The sequence below is a fragment of the Amblyomma mixtum genome, chromosome 8, assembly GCF_055824585.1.
Source record: "Amblyomma mixtum isolate Tamu chromosome 8, ASM5582458v1, whole genome shotgun sequence".
NCBI classification, from domain to species: domain Eukaryota; kingdom Metazoa; phylum Arthropoda; class Arachnida; order Ixodida; family Ixodidae; genus Amblyomma; species Amblyomma mixtum.
This window is the reverse complement of record NC_143019.1, coordinates 15,984,199-16,000,099: the sequence shown is the minus strand read 5'-3', so window position 1 is coordinate 16,000,099 and position 15,901 is coordinate 15,984,199. Positions and strand designations below refer to the sequence as shown.

The window sequence follows — 15,901 nt, the reverse complement described above, 5'->3', positions numbered from 1 at the left end:
AAATTTTTGCAAATTTTAGCTTCTGGATCATAATATGCACCTGATGGGGCTACACATCATATAGCAGAATGTGGCCTGCTATATAAGGCTTCAGGGTGCAAACTACCTACATAAAGCAAGAAACACTATTTGGCCAGCGCCAGTAAAGCTATGCACACAATTAAACATGAACATCACTAAATTATGCCGATCCAAAACAAGCCATATATAAGAATAGGTCAGCTATAGTTAAAAAGGTCAAGATTCGATACAATTCCAGACTATAACTACATTGGAAAAAAAGCTATTTACACTGGTTTTCACAGCTGCTTTTGCTGGTAAGTTCTATGCACAGCCTTTGTCAAAAATATACAGTCTGTAGTGTATCGTTATAAGCCATCCAGAGCAGCTTTCTGAAAACCATCTCAAGATGCAAGAATGGACATTCCTGTCCTGTTCGACCGACAATGAATGCTGGAGATGCTTAATTAGCCACACTGCACCACCTAGAAGCAAACAAACGGGCTGTATTTTTTTGGCAAAGTCTATACAGAGCGATCCAAAAGCACACAAAATAAAAACTGAATGATTCAAAAAGTTTAGACAATGGCATAATCCAGTTATTACAGAAATGCACAAAAAAATGAATTTTTTGTCAATTACAAAATTTTATTGGCCAAATACATACATCTGTCATGAACAGGTGCTGATGTAATGCCACTGCACCTACTACCACTAGTCGAAACTATTCTGGCAGTCAAATTTTTCTGCAAGTCTCTGGAAAACGCATCATAATTGCGTCTGTACTTTTATAAACATAAAATTTTATTTCTTTCTGTTACTTTTGACCACCCTGAACATGTGAAAAAAAAATGTGAATAACACAAAATCAAGGTCAAAGACGATGCACAAATGGCACAGGCAGTCACTTACTCAAAAGCACTATCTTTTTTTTATTTATTAGGATCATCCTGAAATGATCAATGTCTCTTTAGAATGGGGTTTTCTGTACACTCAGACGCAATGTTATACCAGTTGAGATCATTCATGACAGCCGTCATAATTCAAATGTCTGGCAATAAATATTACAAACTGAATTATGTACACAGAGAGCAGAGGTGTAGTTAACGATAACCATCATTCATGTTCCAGCAAATTTATTATGAGCCCCACTTTGCACACAGCATCAGATATTCAGATCACAAGATCCATTTTACAATCCATTGTGTCTGTGAAGGTCATTAGGAGTTGCTCAGCAAGATTGTTGCTCTGGCAGATTGTACTCCTTGGACTGATGCCACTTGTTCCGATGGCTGCAAATTTTTGATTAAAAGGGCTTTTGAATCAAACACATAGTTTGTGTTGCACAATAGCAAAAAGTGGAGACCAGCTACCATACGTTAGAAGCAGAAGGGTAGACGCGGTACATAGTTTCTCGGCCAGTTCTTATTCAAAAGCAGTCCTGCCTAAATAGATTTCCCTTCCGCCGCCGCGGTGGCTCAGCGGTTATGGTGCTCGGCTGCTGACCCAAAAGACGCGGGTTCGATCCCGGCCGCGGCGGCTAGAATTTCTTTGGAGGAGAAATTCTAGAGGCCCGTGTACTGTGCGATGTCAGTGCACGTTAAAGAACCCCAGGTGGTCGAAATTTCCGGAGCCCTCCACTACGGCGTCTCTCATAGCCTTAGTCGCTTTGGGACGTTAAACCCCATAAAACCAAACCAGATTTCCCTTCCTGCACAAACTGCCAGCATACCAAAGCAGCTTCATATTTTGCATGTGTAAAGATAAACAGAACACAGGAGAATTAGCACACAGGGCAAAACTTAGTTTGTGCACATGCTTGTTTTAATATGTTAAACTGGAGTTGTTATAGGCTCTTTGACTGCATATATCACAGAAAAGTACCATTATAAAGCGTTTCTTTCTTCTCATCGCTAAACTACTGAGCAAAAATTCTTTAAGCTGAAGTACACCAAGAAGCCAAAGGAGATGTCCTTTACTGTTTCACTCCACTCAAGAATTTAGCCTTCATGAGAGCTTGCAACACCAACCTTGTATGGATCGCACGATCACAGGTGGCGAAATCTTGGGTGCATCCACTCTTTTACCTAAATCATAGTAAATATTCAATTGTACAAGTAGATGGAAGCTGTCTTTCTTCAGTTACCACAAGAAAAGTCATTACCCTATGCACAGTGAAAACCTGTTTATAACTGCAAGGCATTCACACCACATCCTGCTCCACATGAACATAAGAGTACCATAATTTCATCCAAGCCAGACTGGAAAGAGACTGAAGGTAAAGTCAACAGTAGTACGCTTTACATCACATGAACAGTAACGAGATGTCATGACACCCAGAAGACAAAGCACACAATATTATGCCACTTGTGGTAGAACAATAGAAACAAAGGTGCTTGTTTCTTGCAAGGCAAGACACTGCCCTGTGGTACCGGGCATTGCAGCTATGACATTCATCAAAAGACAAGTTGCTGGAAGCAGTGATGGCAGGAAATGAACGCCACAAACAGCTAGACTGTAGCAAACATTTTGTGAACACAAATGCAGTCGAATACTCATGACCCATTGGGCACTAAACCTACTTTGGATGTCCTGCAAACATCCTGAACATCCGCAGGACGTCCAGGGGAGTTTCAATGTCCACTGGGAATAAGCGGCCGACAACATGCAAGAAGACATATATGGAAGTTTACATTACTGAATTTTACACTGTGTAAGAGCAAAAGATCCAACGAGTCATTCTGTTTGTTTTTCACAGCATCAACTGCACAAGCTGTGATGAACTAGAGAAATCTTCATCACTGGCTGCGTACTTAACAGCCTCAGTCACTATGATAATTTTTGTAATTGCAGGCAAATGTTCAGTAGAAATGTAAGAAAGGTGTTCAGGCGACACTGAAATGCATTCCAAGTTCCACAGGAAGCACACATAAATTGGCATGCTGGGATAGTAACTATTCTTATGCCTACAATATGAAACAGAGCAATCTAACTAGGTACATCATCTCAGGAAAAGAGATCAAGAACACTTAGGTCACACATTGAATCACAGAAATATGCCATTTACAGCCAAGGAGGAGACAGTGATTTGATAAAGTTATGCATTGACTGTCATGCTGTCGTTTTTATCTTTGTTTACAAATCCACAGACTATCCTTGATGCCTGCAAACAAGCACGCAAAAAAGAACCATATCATCTTGAATCAGGACTCAATTTTGTCCATTCTCTTACCTTCCAGCAACACTACTAGGGTACTAACGTTGAAAGACCATTACAGCGGAGGTGTTCCCTCTAAGTCAACGCAATAAAATGAGACAGGCCTAATGACATTAACGTGAGAGACTTTTTAATCAGTTTCAAATAGATGCGTACTCAGAATGCACCAATTCAAAGAACAGTCGGGGCCTTATTTGTTCCCCCAAAACTTTTGTTGGCAGAAAGAGCTTAATACAAGCTATACATATCGAATGTGCAATTCTTAATTCCTGTTGGTGAAAGCCTTGCTCAAATGACAAGTGATACCATTTGCACAAGCCAATACTTTGTTTTTAAGGAACAAAACAGTGCAACTACAACAAAGGACCAAGAAAAAGAGAGACACGAACACGCGCTGACTTACAACTGACTGTTTTGTTCAACTGACTAAATATTTTGTTCTTGGTCTTGCATGTGTCGGAACTTCCGAGCGCTTGTGCTTTATTCTGAAAGAAGGCATCAGTGTGTCTCAGTGCCACTGCAATATGGGGGGGGGGGGCAAAAGTGGCGCATGTATTACGCGCAGTTGTGTGGCTTGATGCCCTTGCGATGCCTTTCAGAATTTTCGCCAAGCAATTAGTGCAATGAATTGAAATGAGTTAAACTTGCATGGCTCTAGATAAAAACGGTCACTCACTCACCTGTCTCAACAGCAAGCACTGCCGAAAAGTGGAGTGCCAATGCAGTCTAACCAAGGATAAGCAGCCTCTCAACACAGAGGGAACTTGAATACTTTGTAGCAAAGGTTAGCTAGAAACTTGACCAACACACATCACAAGGTGTCATAACTTCATCAAACTTCTTCAAAGTGACTCTAGTGCAGTTCGCCGCCCTCATGGAATCGGACATGCCTTTGGAGGCCCCCAAGTCTTGCAAACTGCATGGGGCACTGCTGGCAATGGTACCGCTTCTCCGTTATGTTCAGGGTGTGGGTGCGAAGGTGCTTCACCAGAACGTCCCTTCGTGCAAAGCTACTTTCACAGTAGTGACACTGGTGTGGGCGGTTGCTGCTGTGGTTGTGACGGTGCCTCAGAAGGTTGCACTTGTGTTTGAAGCTCCTGCTACAATAGATGCACTGGTGCAGCTGACTGTCTGTGCGTTCTCCTTGGCAGTTTTCCACCTCAGTTTGATCAGCTGCCATAGTCCGTGATATGGGCCATTCTCCAGGAGACGAGCCGTGGCCAAAATCTGTGGCAACCAATCCTGTGGCAATCCGTGGCAACCAATCTGTGGCATTGTGAAAGATTTTATTTTCAGACGCTGCAGCCCTAGTCACAGCGCACTTGCTGGTGTGGCTACAAGCAAGTGAATATCTAACGCAATTTTTAACAATGGCTGCACCAGTGTGTTTAAGTTAGATTCAATAGATCCACCCCAAATGCGCTGTTTTAAGTGGGAAAGCTGGTCTTAGAAAAAAAAAATCTTTTATTAATGAAGTCGCATTTATGAAAACATCAGGGAATATGTATTTTTGTGCGCTGATTATAGATGTGTCATTTAATTTTATGTACAGCAAGCCCTTGTGCACTTATGTAATATGTTCTGTAACTTTTTGCAGCGACCTTTCACAAACCTTTGCTGCAGAGAATAGAATGCATGCCATTAGCTTCTTTTCACATCAAGCTATGCAATAAGGGTAAAATTATTAGCCTGCCTATCATAGAAGTTGATTTATAGGGTTTTGAACTTGCCATAGTACAAATGGAAAGAAAAATTTGTATACCCGTTTCTTAAGTGGTAACTTCATAATCATATAACTCAATCTGGGACAGGCAGGATGATAATTTCATCCATATTGCATAGCTTAACGTCAAGAGAAATCAGTGGCATGCAATCTAGCAAGTTTCCTGTAGTAGAATTTCTGCACAAGGGCTGGTTGTACATAAGATTAAATGACATATTTGGAATGAGCCCACAAAAATGCATGTTCCCAAAAGACTTCTTAATTTCAACTTTATTAGTGAACTTTTTTTTCTCAGTCCCCCTTCCCCCCCTTAAACAAGACTTACTTTGAAGTCTTTGTACAACTGAGGCCAACATTTCAGCTTGCAAATAACTGACAGTCCCCGATACAAATGGACAAACATCGCAACTAAAGCACATACAGCGGCTTTCACTCGTGCCTGCATATTTACCTGGGCTGTTTTCCTTGGTTTGATCAACTGTCAGACTGTGCGGCATATGGAATTTGTCAGAAGGTGAACTTTGCCCAGGAGGTGAGCCATGACCCCAAAAGGTGGCGTCTAAGCCTGCATTGGGAGAATTTCATTTTAAATCAAACACGGCATTCCTAGGTCATACGGATCACTTCGTGGTACAGCCATGAGCTAGTGGATGCAAAATGCAGTCCTGAGCAACGGTCGTGCCAACACACGTATGTGAAATTTAATACGTACACCATAAACGGAAGTATGCTTTAGATACGATTTTCTATGCTGAAGTCTGCACATAGTTGAGGCACAGAGTCACTGATCATAATGAACATAGCTACCAACCTAAAAACCTATAGCTGCTTTCACTCTAGTACTTGCACCATGATTGGCTTATTCGAGTCTACTAAGGTGATTTTTCAAGAACTAAGTGACAGAGTTATGACTTGTTACAAAGCATACTCCGAACAACTGCACCTATGTTGTCTAGAAAGCTCCCATGTTCCCTGTCCTAGATCTGCACGGGAAGAAAATCACCAGGCAATTGTCACTAGAAAAGAACTGTAGAAAGACTAAGTTCTCGCAGAAGAATCAACACCTTGAATGAGTACAAAAGGTACAGGCACACAACGCTGGCTTATTTCAGGCTTTTTTTTTCACCAATTGTCAGTTACCTAAAGGAGTATAGAGACCTAGATTAGACTGCAAGTTTTTCTCTTTGCAATGATGCAAAACGCCACGGATCACCACATGGTATTCGCCTAAGACTGCTAAATAATTTACAACTGAATTTTTCTCTCATGCTCTTTCGGTTTCAACAGCGTTATGACATCAAAGGCCAGCGTAGTTCGCATGAGGCATGAAAAACTGCAACATAATCACTGCTTTTTCATTCTTTGTCATTCCAGCTCTTAAGGGAGGCTAGCTTTAGTGTTGTAGCGAATTAAAAATGACAAAGCAGTGATTATATCCCAGTATTTTCATGCCTTGTGTGCCCTATGCTAACCGATGGTGACCTTTGAAGTCACAGCCATTGTTCACCTGATGAAACTGAAGCCAAAACAGCACGAGAGAAATTCAAATGTAAATTATATAATGGTCCTAGGCAACTGCCATGTGTTGATTGCATCATTACATGCACCATACACATAATTATGAAAAAAAACATGGAACAAAAAATCAGGTTTCTATATGCCTTTTCATATATACACTCCACAGAATCTCACACAGTAAATCGCTCATGATATCATTGAAGTATGGCAATGAATCTTGCGGATCCCACTTCGTGCACAGGCACTAGACATTCAGATCACAAAATACGCCATGCTGCAGGTAGTGAACACCAAGCCATTCAGTTTGTGATGGCTCGCAACATTTTTCTGACAGTCTTCCTCTGGGAGCATGTACACCTTGGCTTGCCATTATTGGTTCCAAAGCCTGAAAAATGAAACACAAGAGTCAATGTGAGCACAAGAAAAATCCCAATGGTGCTCATGTGCTTTGTGCATTCAGTGCTCACAATGTGGTGGCCCCTGTAGATTCTGAGGGCAAATTAGCTAAGCGCTGCAATGAAGCAAAACTACATGTTTTGCAAAAGCAGCCGAGCACCATAACCACTGAGACACCGCGGCGGCTACAACGCCATGCATGCAATCTTTCAACATGCCAGACATCGCAGCCCCAGCTCTTGACACAACAGTTAACGTCTGATTCACTTAACTTTGTGCACAAACACCAAACATTGATATCCGTCCATATTCTGCCTTCCAGCACATGAGCATCAACAACATAAAACGATGGGCGAGCATGGTTTGACATATATCAAGACGAAGCGGTGCACCAGCACAAGGATGAGAGCAGAACCAATAAGACTTCTTCTCTCATCTTTATGCCTACTTTATGTGCTGTTTCACCCTGATATATGGGCATCAAGCTCTGGGCTTGTTCTGCCAATAGTGGTTCCTTTGCCTGTGAGGTGGAACAGAGCAAATCAGCCTGAATACAGGAAGAAACTCAAGACTACAAGCAACATTGTTAATATTAATTTGTTTATCACTGCCTAAAAGGCCCTATGGTTGGTTATCACATAAGGGGCGAATTAGCACATCATCTGTTCAAATGATTGATGACCTGGAGTCTGAAAGAACAGAGAGAAGCAAAATGACTGTCATTCCTGTTCCTCATAGTCCAAACAAAAAAAAAAGGATGGCAATGCACAGGTTTCAGGAGAGGATATGTACGTGGCAAAGTCATCAAACAAATGATTGATAGAATTACTATCAATCAAAATACAAAGCATACCTATGGGCTCCGCGTGCTGCAGTTTGGCGAGCGCGAGTGGCGCCATCTGGTTAACAGCGGTGGCGAAAGGTGGACACATCTCTCTGGTTCAGTTTGCAGTGAGTAAGGTGAGCGGTAAGGTGTTTCCTCCGAAGGTGAAAACAAACTTGGCTAATTACAGGTGCTCGACCTACTGCTGTGTTTACCAATGTCACAACAGCTATAAAAACCCTGAAGTCAAGGTATTGAATATATTTTATCGCTTTCCTTGGAGATCATGTATGCTTGCTCATGCACAGAGAGTCTACTTAAAAAGAGTGCACTGTAGAACTAAATTCATTAGTGTGAACTGGGAAGGGGTTTACATTGACTGGGTTGTTTTGAACATGCCATCACTGGTAGGAGTCGGGAATTTCTTTGTCTTCATGTCTTTATGTCGAGAGATGGAATGCACTCAGTGAGTCACAGGAATGGTCTGTGGTGGAGTTTTTGGAGCTAGCATCTGAATTTCAGTCTTCGTTTGCTATGCTTATCTGTGGTTCAGCGCATCTATTTCGTTTCTATTTTTTTCGTGCATGTGTGTATGCTGTGGGTGCGACATCGTACTTCTGAGAGTGCTTATGTGTCATTTTTCACATTGTTCCACCCAAGCATTTATGTATGTATTTGTGTCATTTTATTGCCTACAGCGGTTTAAATTTTTTTTGTATTTAATTGCTGCATTCCCAAGATCTAAAATCTTTTTTCTGGATGAATAAAAAGAAAAACAGAGTGGTTCAAATTTCTTTATATCTATTTCTTGGATTTCACAACACTGCTAAACCCTTCCTGGAGCTAATCTTTTGATTTTTATGGGGTTTAACATCCCAAAGCAACCACCTGGGGTTCTTTAACGTGCACTGACATCGCACAGTATGCAGGCCTCTAGCATTTTACTTCCATTGAAATGCGACCGCCGCAATCGGAATCGGTGGTGGTGGAAACATTTATTGCCAAGCAATGCAAAGGGGGCAAACCCTGCCCCCCTCCCCTTACATGGCACGAGGCAACCCTTAGGGGGCTGCCCTTAAAGGGCTAAGGACAGCTCTTGGAGGGTTATCCGCTTCAAGGCATCGGTAATTATTTGGCACTGGTCAGCAGCAGCAGAGCTGGCCAGGAGAGTCGCCCAGTATGACTTTGCCGTGGTTGGGGATGGAGGGTGTGGGAAGGTAGGGCATGTGAGGAAGATGTGAATAAAGTCTCCCGGTTTCCCACAGAGCTTACAGGAGGAGAGGAACTGATCGGTGTAGCGGGTATGAAGGAGAACAGGGTAGGGAGCAGTACGGGTCTGGAGTCGGCACCAGTGGGAGGCCTGAGTTAGGGTTAGGGAGGGAGCCAGAAGTGCTTAAACATGCCGGGTATCTCGGTAGTGGAAGGATATCTCTGAAGGTAAGGAGATGCTCCTAGGATGGTGGAGGGGGTCCAACTCTGGCCCAGAAAGTGAGACCTCAAGAGAGGGAGTGGACCTCCTCGTTACCCTGGAGGCCTGCGTGTGCAGGGGTCCAGATAAGGGTTATGGTGCGGGTGGGGTGCCAGAAGCGTAGAAGCCGAGCCGCGGTGCGGGATATCAGGCCTTTGGCAAAATTGGATAGGGCGAATTTTGAGTCGGAGAGAATTTGGATGGCAAAAGTGGAGATGAGTGCAATGGCTGCTTCCTCTGCAATTTCTGATGAGTCTGTGGTGATGGAGCCTGGTGCAAGTAATTGGGCCTGATTGTTAGCGACGGCGAGGATCATGCGGGACCCCGACGAGTACGTTGCCACGTCAATGTAGGCTACCTCGGAACTGTCGCCGTACAGCTTGCTGCGCAGGGCTTTGGCACGGGCTGCCCTGCATTCTCCGGCGTGCAAGGGTGCATGTCCTTAGGGATGGGAAGGATGATGAGGGGGAAGTGAATCCGAGTCATTTGTGTCAGCAGCAGAGCGCCATAACCACTTAGCTACCGCGGTGACCTTTCTAGAGTTGAGTATTTATCAAAAGAAAAATACAACCAAAATAATTCATTTAATTGGTGCCTTCATGAAATATGTCAAATAAAAGTCCTCTAACTTTGGAAGGTACTCAAGAAACACATCGTCTTTTTGTATGCTAGTTGCTTCTCTGAGGGGAATAAAACAGTGTCAATCCTCGGAATGTAGAGCATTATCATCTGTGTGTTATAAGTTTGCGTTTTTCGCAATTCTAACTGACCATTCACATAGTGGGTGTGAGGTACATGGCTGATTTCATTATCTGGGTCAAAACTGTAATGGCACTTAATCTCAATAAGTTGAACGAACTGCGCTGCCCGATGTTGCAGTGCTGTCGGGACTGCAACACAATCATGGTTGCACAAAATCAACGATCAGCCCAGCCTGAAAGCAACTGAAACTAAATGCAGCAGCGGTGATGAGCGGTGGCGTCAAGGCTTTCAATGCGTTGAATAACCCGCAATGCCATCGTGGCAACGCGGTCAGCGCGCGTCTGCTGTGTGGCCTGGCTGACGCGAACGCACTGGGCTACGGCCGGTCTCGATGAGGGGGGCACGCACTTTTCCATTGAATATAGTGCCTAGAATGAGTCCTTGAGTCCTCGAGACTGGCCGTGACTGGGCGTCCAGTAACGCAGCGAGTGCCACGAGGCGGCGCTAGTGGTGTGGTCGCTGCTGGCGCCACCATACCAGCGCAAAATGAATTGTTAAGGTTGCTAGTTAAACAATCCATTTTAGTTCAATAATATTTCGGTCTTTTTTTCGAAATGAGCCAGAGCACGCAATAACATCATGCTTTTACAGGAAAAGCAAGTGGAAATGAACCCTCCTAAAGCTCACTGCAGTACACTACACGCTCGATGGCACAAAGCACCGTGCATTCTCCGCTGACTGTTCTAGCGGGCGCTACAGCAGAAATTACGCTCAGTAAGCTCATCGTGTCAGCATGCCTATCATGAGTAAACACTAATTTAACATGCATGATTGTAGCCTCACAGACTGCAGCGTTTACTTGCCCGCGGGTGTACACAAGCCGATTTGGACGGCGGGACTCGAGATTTCTGTAAACAGCTCACATGTTACGTGTCTTCAGCTTGCTGTTGTAGCCGACGTTTGCATAAACCGCAGCTATAACAACGTAAATGAGATACAACAAGTTGACTGACCGAGCGCAGCACCACCGGCACCAACCACCAAGCGCGCACAAAAGCAGAGCACGCTAGAGAACGCTACCACTGATCACTCGCTGCGAGCTGGCATGTGTCAAACCGCCCTCACTCAGACCTGCAGTAAGCGCACGTATTGCTCCAAATTCTCCAAAGCCTCGCCTTACAAGAAAAACAAAAACGCCAACCATAGGTTTGCCAGCGTGATCGTGGAGGCAGGTCCCGCAGGGCCACCGCGAGTATGAACACGCAATTCACGTAAAACAATCTACGGAGGGCGGAGCTGAAACCAGCGCGCGTAATTTGAACGGCTTATGCGACTCAGCAGCCGTTGCAGCAAGGCGGTGGAGGCGGGAGCCTTGAGTTGTCGATACTATTTAAATTTGTGTGGAAAACATTACAACGGAGCCCTCTCTACTCCGTCAATTTATAGAGTGGAGCGGTCGCCACATACCGTATGCACTTGATGAAAACAAGATGGCTAACCAGGCCACGGAGTTTCTTGTTTGATCCTTCAATAATGTGTTTCAACTTAATTCCCAAATTCGTCCTGAGCCCTTCACGACTCTTCTAGCATGAGCTCAGCCATTTCGTTCTGGTCAACTACAGTACAGGCAAAGGTTAAGCGATCGTTTATAAATCCACCTATCGGCCAATGAACTTCTGACGTGCGCGGGCCCTTTCGCTAGAGGCTGGAAGGTTTTCTAGCCTCTGTACTTTCGCTAAGCCAAAAAATGGCCTGGCAGCGTATTTCCGGTTTCAGAGCTTCGCCATCCTTACTTTATGGTTCTGCGCCGCCAGCTGCGGTGACGGCGGCAGTCGGCCGCGCATTCGCGAGCCCACCGAACTCACCTACGCGCAGCTGGTCATTATTTTGGTTTAAAAGTCTTGCCATTCCGACGCCAATGTTTTGACAACACCACTTCCTTCACGACTGTGAAAGTCTGCTGAGACGAAAACACTTTTCAGAAAAAGTGGCATGGAGTTATGAGAATGCACATTGTCATCAAGAGCATATCCGTCTTGACTAGTGCTTTGATCTGTAATCATGACCCTGTACCCAAGAAATAATCTTGTAGATAATTACTTAGGTACCTTCTGTACACAAATTCAACAAAAGTTAATTTGCTTCCGAGTTTGCACTGCAGTGCCTCCAAGTGGGCTGGGGCACCCTTTTGAAGCGAAAAGCTTCACTACGCTAGTCATCAACACCGCGCTTTGCGTGAGCCGGCGTATGTCGGAGCACGATGTGACGTCACGTACGGCGTAGGCTACTGCGCATGTGCGCCGCCGCTTCTCCTCCTCGCCATCGTTTGACCTTTCGCCGCAGCCGTGCGCAGTGCGCATTTGAAAGGAGGGGTATTAAGGCGCGCTTGCCCAAAGAACAGTCTTTATCCCCGCCCGTGTAAAGGTCTGTCAAAGGCGGAGGAGCGGCTTCTGCTCCGCCTGTATACTAATACTTTGCTGTGCCCGGCAGCTCTGAAACACTTCGACCCTTCTTTCTCGGGCAGCTGTCCGCACTGTGCGGAGAAGTCTTCGGACATCTACCACATGGTGTGGGCCTGCCCCTCCAACCCTGCTATCCCCCCTCACCCCAACCCAACCCGGGAGGACTGGGAGGCGACCCTGCTCGGCTGCTCTGACCTGCAGGCCCAACAGGCCTTGGTCGCGCGAGCCTGGGCGGCGGCCGATGCCACTGGGGTCCCGAACTAGGGACCTCCACCTAGTATTTGTAAGGGCTGGCCCCCTCTGGGTCAGCTCATGCATAACCTCCTGTATTATACCTGTACATAAATGTTTTCCACCACCACCACCCAAAGAACAGGCACACGCTGCCGCGCGCTATGCGTCATCGTTTGACGTTCACCGCAAGCGCGTGTTTATCGCGGATCACCGCAGCTTTTCGCTTCGAGATATTCAGGCTTAACCTTAGCTAAGCCCCAGCCATTTTTTTTTTCTTAATTCCTCCCGCTCCCTTCCACTCCTTGTCCCCCCCCCCCCCCCCCCCGCAAGCTCCTTGTACACAGGCAGAGATGCTATATATGTAAACATCAGAGTTTTATTTGTCTCTAGGCAAGCCAATATGATGAAAAGAATGACCCCATGGTTCTTCACTGGGTCCACAAACATTTTCACAACAAGCTAACAATTCAGACCTTACAAACTCTGTAAAAACCTCTAGACAATACAAATATCACGGTAAGCTAACAATTAAAAATTTCAAGACGGATAGCAAACTTTTCGTTCTTAAAAAATGAAAACGAACAACCAGACTTTATGCAAAATAAAATGACGAACAGGAGTCAAAGAGAAAATGTTGTAATGACAAAGTGGCAACACCTTATGGAAGGGAATAACTTCAGCTTAGAGCCTGTGATAGCTTGAAAAAAGCTGGCACATTTTAATGTGATGAAGTGCACTGCGCTTCATTTTGTACAAGGCTACCGCACATTCAAGAATGTTGATGTGTTCTCCAGTCGGAGTCTGAGGCAAAACTGTAGAGAAAGCGTACAAGCGAGGCAGACAGTCGGGATAGAGAGAGAGAGTGCAGAGTTCAGTGTCCGCGTGTAGCTTCGTACATGCATATGGTACGTGCCAGGACCGAAGAGCCGCGGAGACGCGGGGATGAGGTGTTGAGCGAAATACGATGCTCAGGCCAGACAGAAAGTACTATACGGGAAGCGGCGCTTGGAGCGGCAGTAGTGTGATACACAATTGGAGCGGCAGCACCACGATACACAACACTCCTCCCCCCTTAGACGTAGTAGTCTCGGAGGTGAGAAGGAAACTTCCTCTCTCGGGCGGAGCGTCGAGGAACGGTGCCGGTCGCCGGAGGAATTCTGTCGGAGGTATCCGCGTTCTCTGAGTTGGAGCGGCTGTGCCCGGGTTCAGGTGAGTCGGCGTCTGGCTCGGTCGAAGTGCTAGCGGGTTGTTCGTCCTGGTCTTCTGACTCTGAATGCGGCTCAGGCAGTTCGAGTTCAGGTGCACGTTGAGGAAGATCGGGTAGGTTATAGTCCCTCTTTCTAAGATGGTCGACGTGCCTACGCCAGGACGTACCGTCCAGGAGTTCGACTTCATAGGACACAGGTCCTTTGCAGGAGCGGATGATCGCGGGAAGCCACCGAGACCCATGTGGCGAAAAATTCCTGGCAAAGACTGAGTCACCAGGCTCAAACTTGCGGGTTGGTGTAGCGCGGAGCTTCCGCGACAACTGGTCGCGTCGCAAGTTGCCTTCCTGAGAATCAGGGTGCAAGTAGTCTAGGGCGGACTTTAGCTGACGTGAGAAAAGTAGCTCCGCCGGGCTTCTTCCTGTAGTCGTGCAGGGCAGCAAGTGCTGCTGGAACAGGAAACGACTGAGCTGAAGTTCGATGTCGCCCCCTTTCAGTCGTTTAAGAGCTTTCTTTGTTTCCTGAACGAAGCGTTCGGCCTGTCCGTTAGAAGACGGATGGTAGGGTGCGACTAAAGCTTGACGAACGTTGTTCCTGGCGAGGAACTGCCGGAATTCAGCTGATGCGAATGCAGAACCGTTGTCAGATACGACGACGTCGGGAAGTCCGTGTGTGGCGAACAGCCGTCTGAGTTCTCGGACAACAAGTGCAGCTGAAGTTGTCCTCACCACAACGACCTCTAGCCATTTTGAGAACGAGTCCACGACGATAAGAAATGTCTTGCCTTGGACTGGTCCAGCGAAGTCCACGTGCAGCCTAGACCACGGTCTCGTAGTCTGCTCCCAGGGATGGACTGCAGCGCGGGGTGGAGCATTCCTGGATTCTTGGCAGGTCTCACACGCACGGACGGTGTTCTCCACATCGCTGTCGAGTTTCGGCCACCAGACGTAACCTCGCGCGAGTCCCTTCATGCGAACGATTCCTGGGTGTGATGAGTGAAGTAGCTCAAGCACTTCCATGCGGAGTTGCGGTGGAATCACGACTCGGGAGCCCCACAGAATGCAATCACGATAAGCGGAGAGTTCGTCGCGGCGCACGAAGTAAGGTTGGAACTGGTCCTCTACCTTTGCTGGCCATCCGGTACGAATCCACTTGAGTACTCGCGACAACACACGGTCCTTCCTTGTCAGCTGAGAAATCTTGGATGCATCTGCAAAGGCTTCTGGGGGGTTTTCTAGCAGCAGGACATCTGTCATAACAGGACTTTCGGCATTTGTGGAGGGCAGCGGCAGGCGGCTGAGTGAATCAGCATTGCCCATTTGACGTCCTGGTCGGTAGATCAGCTCATAGTCGTACTGTGCGAGGAGTAAATTCCATCGAAGCATCCTCGGTGAAAGTACGCTAGGTATTGGACGACTGTGATGCAGCAGACCCAGCAACGGCTTGTGGTCAGTGTAGACCTTGAAGTGTCTGCCATACAGATATTGGTGGAACTTCTTGACACCGGAAACGACAGCCAGAGCTTCTCGGTCTGTCTGAGAGTAGTTCCTTTCGGTCGAGCTCAAAGTACGGGAACCGAATGCAATTGGAGATTCTTGTCCGGTAGAGTCTTCGTGACTAAGGACAAATCCTATCCCGTAGGCAGACGCGTCGCAGGCAAGCGTGAGCGGCTTGTGCACATCGTAGTGGACTAAGACATCGGATGTCTGTATAAGTTCCTTGGCGTGCTTGAAAGCGTCGGCTTCTTCTTTGTGCCATCTCCACGTCTGATCCTTTGCTAGCAGACGGTATAGAGGCTCGAGGGCGTGAGCTGCACCGTGCAAGAATCTGTTGTAGAAGTTTAGCAGTCCGAGAAAAGACTGAAGTTGCTGCTTGTTCCTTGGACTGGGAGCTTCTTTAAGGGCTTCGACCTTTTCTTCGGTCGGATGAATACCGGCAGCGTCAATGCGGTATCCAAGGAAGGTTACTTCCGGCATGCCGAAGGTGCATTTCTCTCGGCTCAGACGAATGTTGTCGTCACTTATGCGTTTCAGCACATCTCGCAGGTGTTTGCTGTGCTCGTAGGCATCTTGACCTCCCACTATAATATCGTCCAGGTACACGTGGACCCCAGGTAGTCCCGAGAGGAGCTCTTCCATGTAGCGCTGAAATAT

The 15,901-nt window shown here is 46.3% G+C and overlaps 1 protein-coding gene across 12 annotated transcripts; it reads right to left on the bottom strand.

Annotated features, from left to right (window-relative positions):
- Positions 1-917: 917 nt before the first annotated feature.
- Positions 918-11,066, bottom strand: LOC149331471 (uncharacterized). 12 transcript variants are annotated; one of them, XR_016285068.1, is made up of 5 exons: positions 6,826-11,023; positions 5,392-5,505; positions 3,898-4,483; positions 2,031-2,087; positions 918-1,292 (listed from the first exon to the last, which is right to left on the bottom strand). XR_016285068.1 is itself a non-coding variant. In XM_089556641.1 (4 exons), exons 3-4 carry the CDS (start codon positions 5,435-5,437, stop codon positions 4,071-4,073), a joined length of 459 nt encoding a protein of 152 aa, XP_089412767.1. In that variant the 5' UTR covers positions 5,438-5,505; positions 6,826-6,843; positions 10,771-11,014; the 3' UTR covers positions 918-4,070. The 12 variants fall into 12 exon arrangements, 8 of the variants coding, with proteins under 8 accessions (XP_089412767.1, XP_089412766.1, XP_089412763.1 ...); XR_016285065.1 differs by having other exon boundaries at positions 2,031-4,483; XR_016285064.1 differs by having other exon boundaries at positions 918-3,702.
- Positions 11,067-15,901: the final 4,835 nt, after the last annotated feature.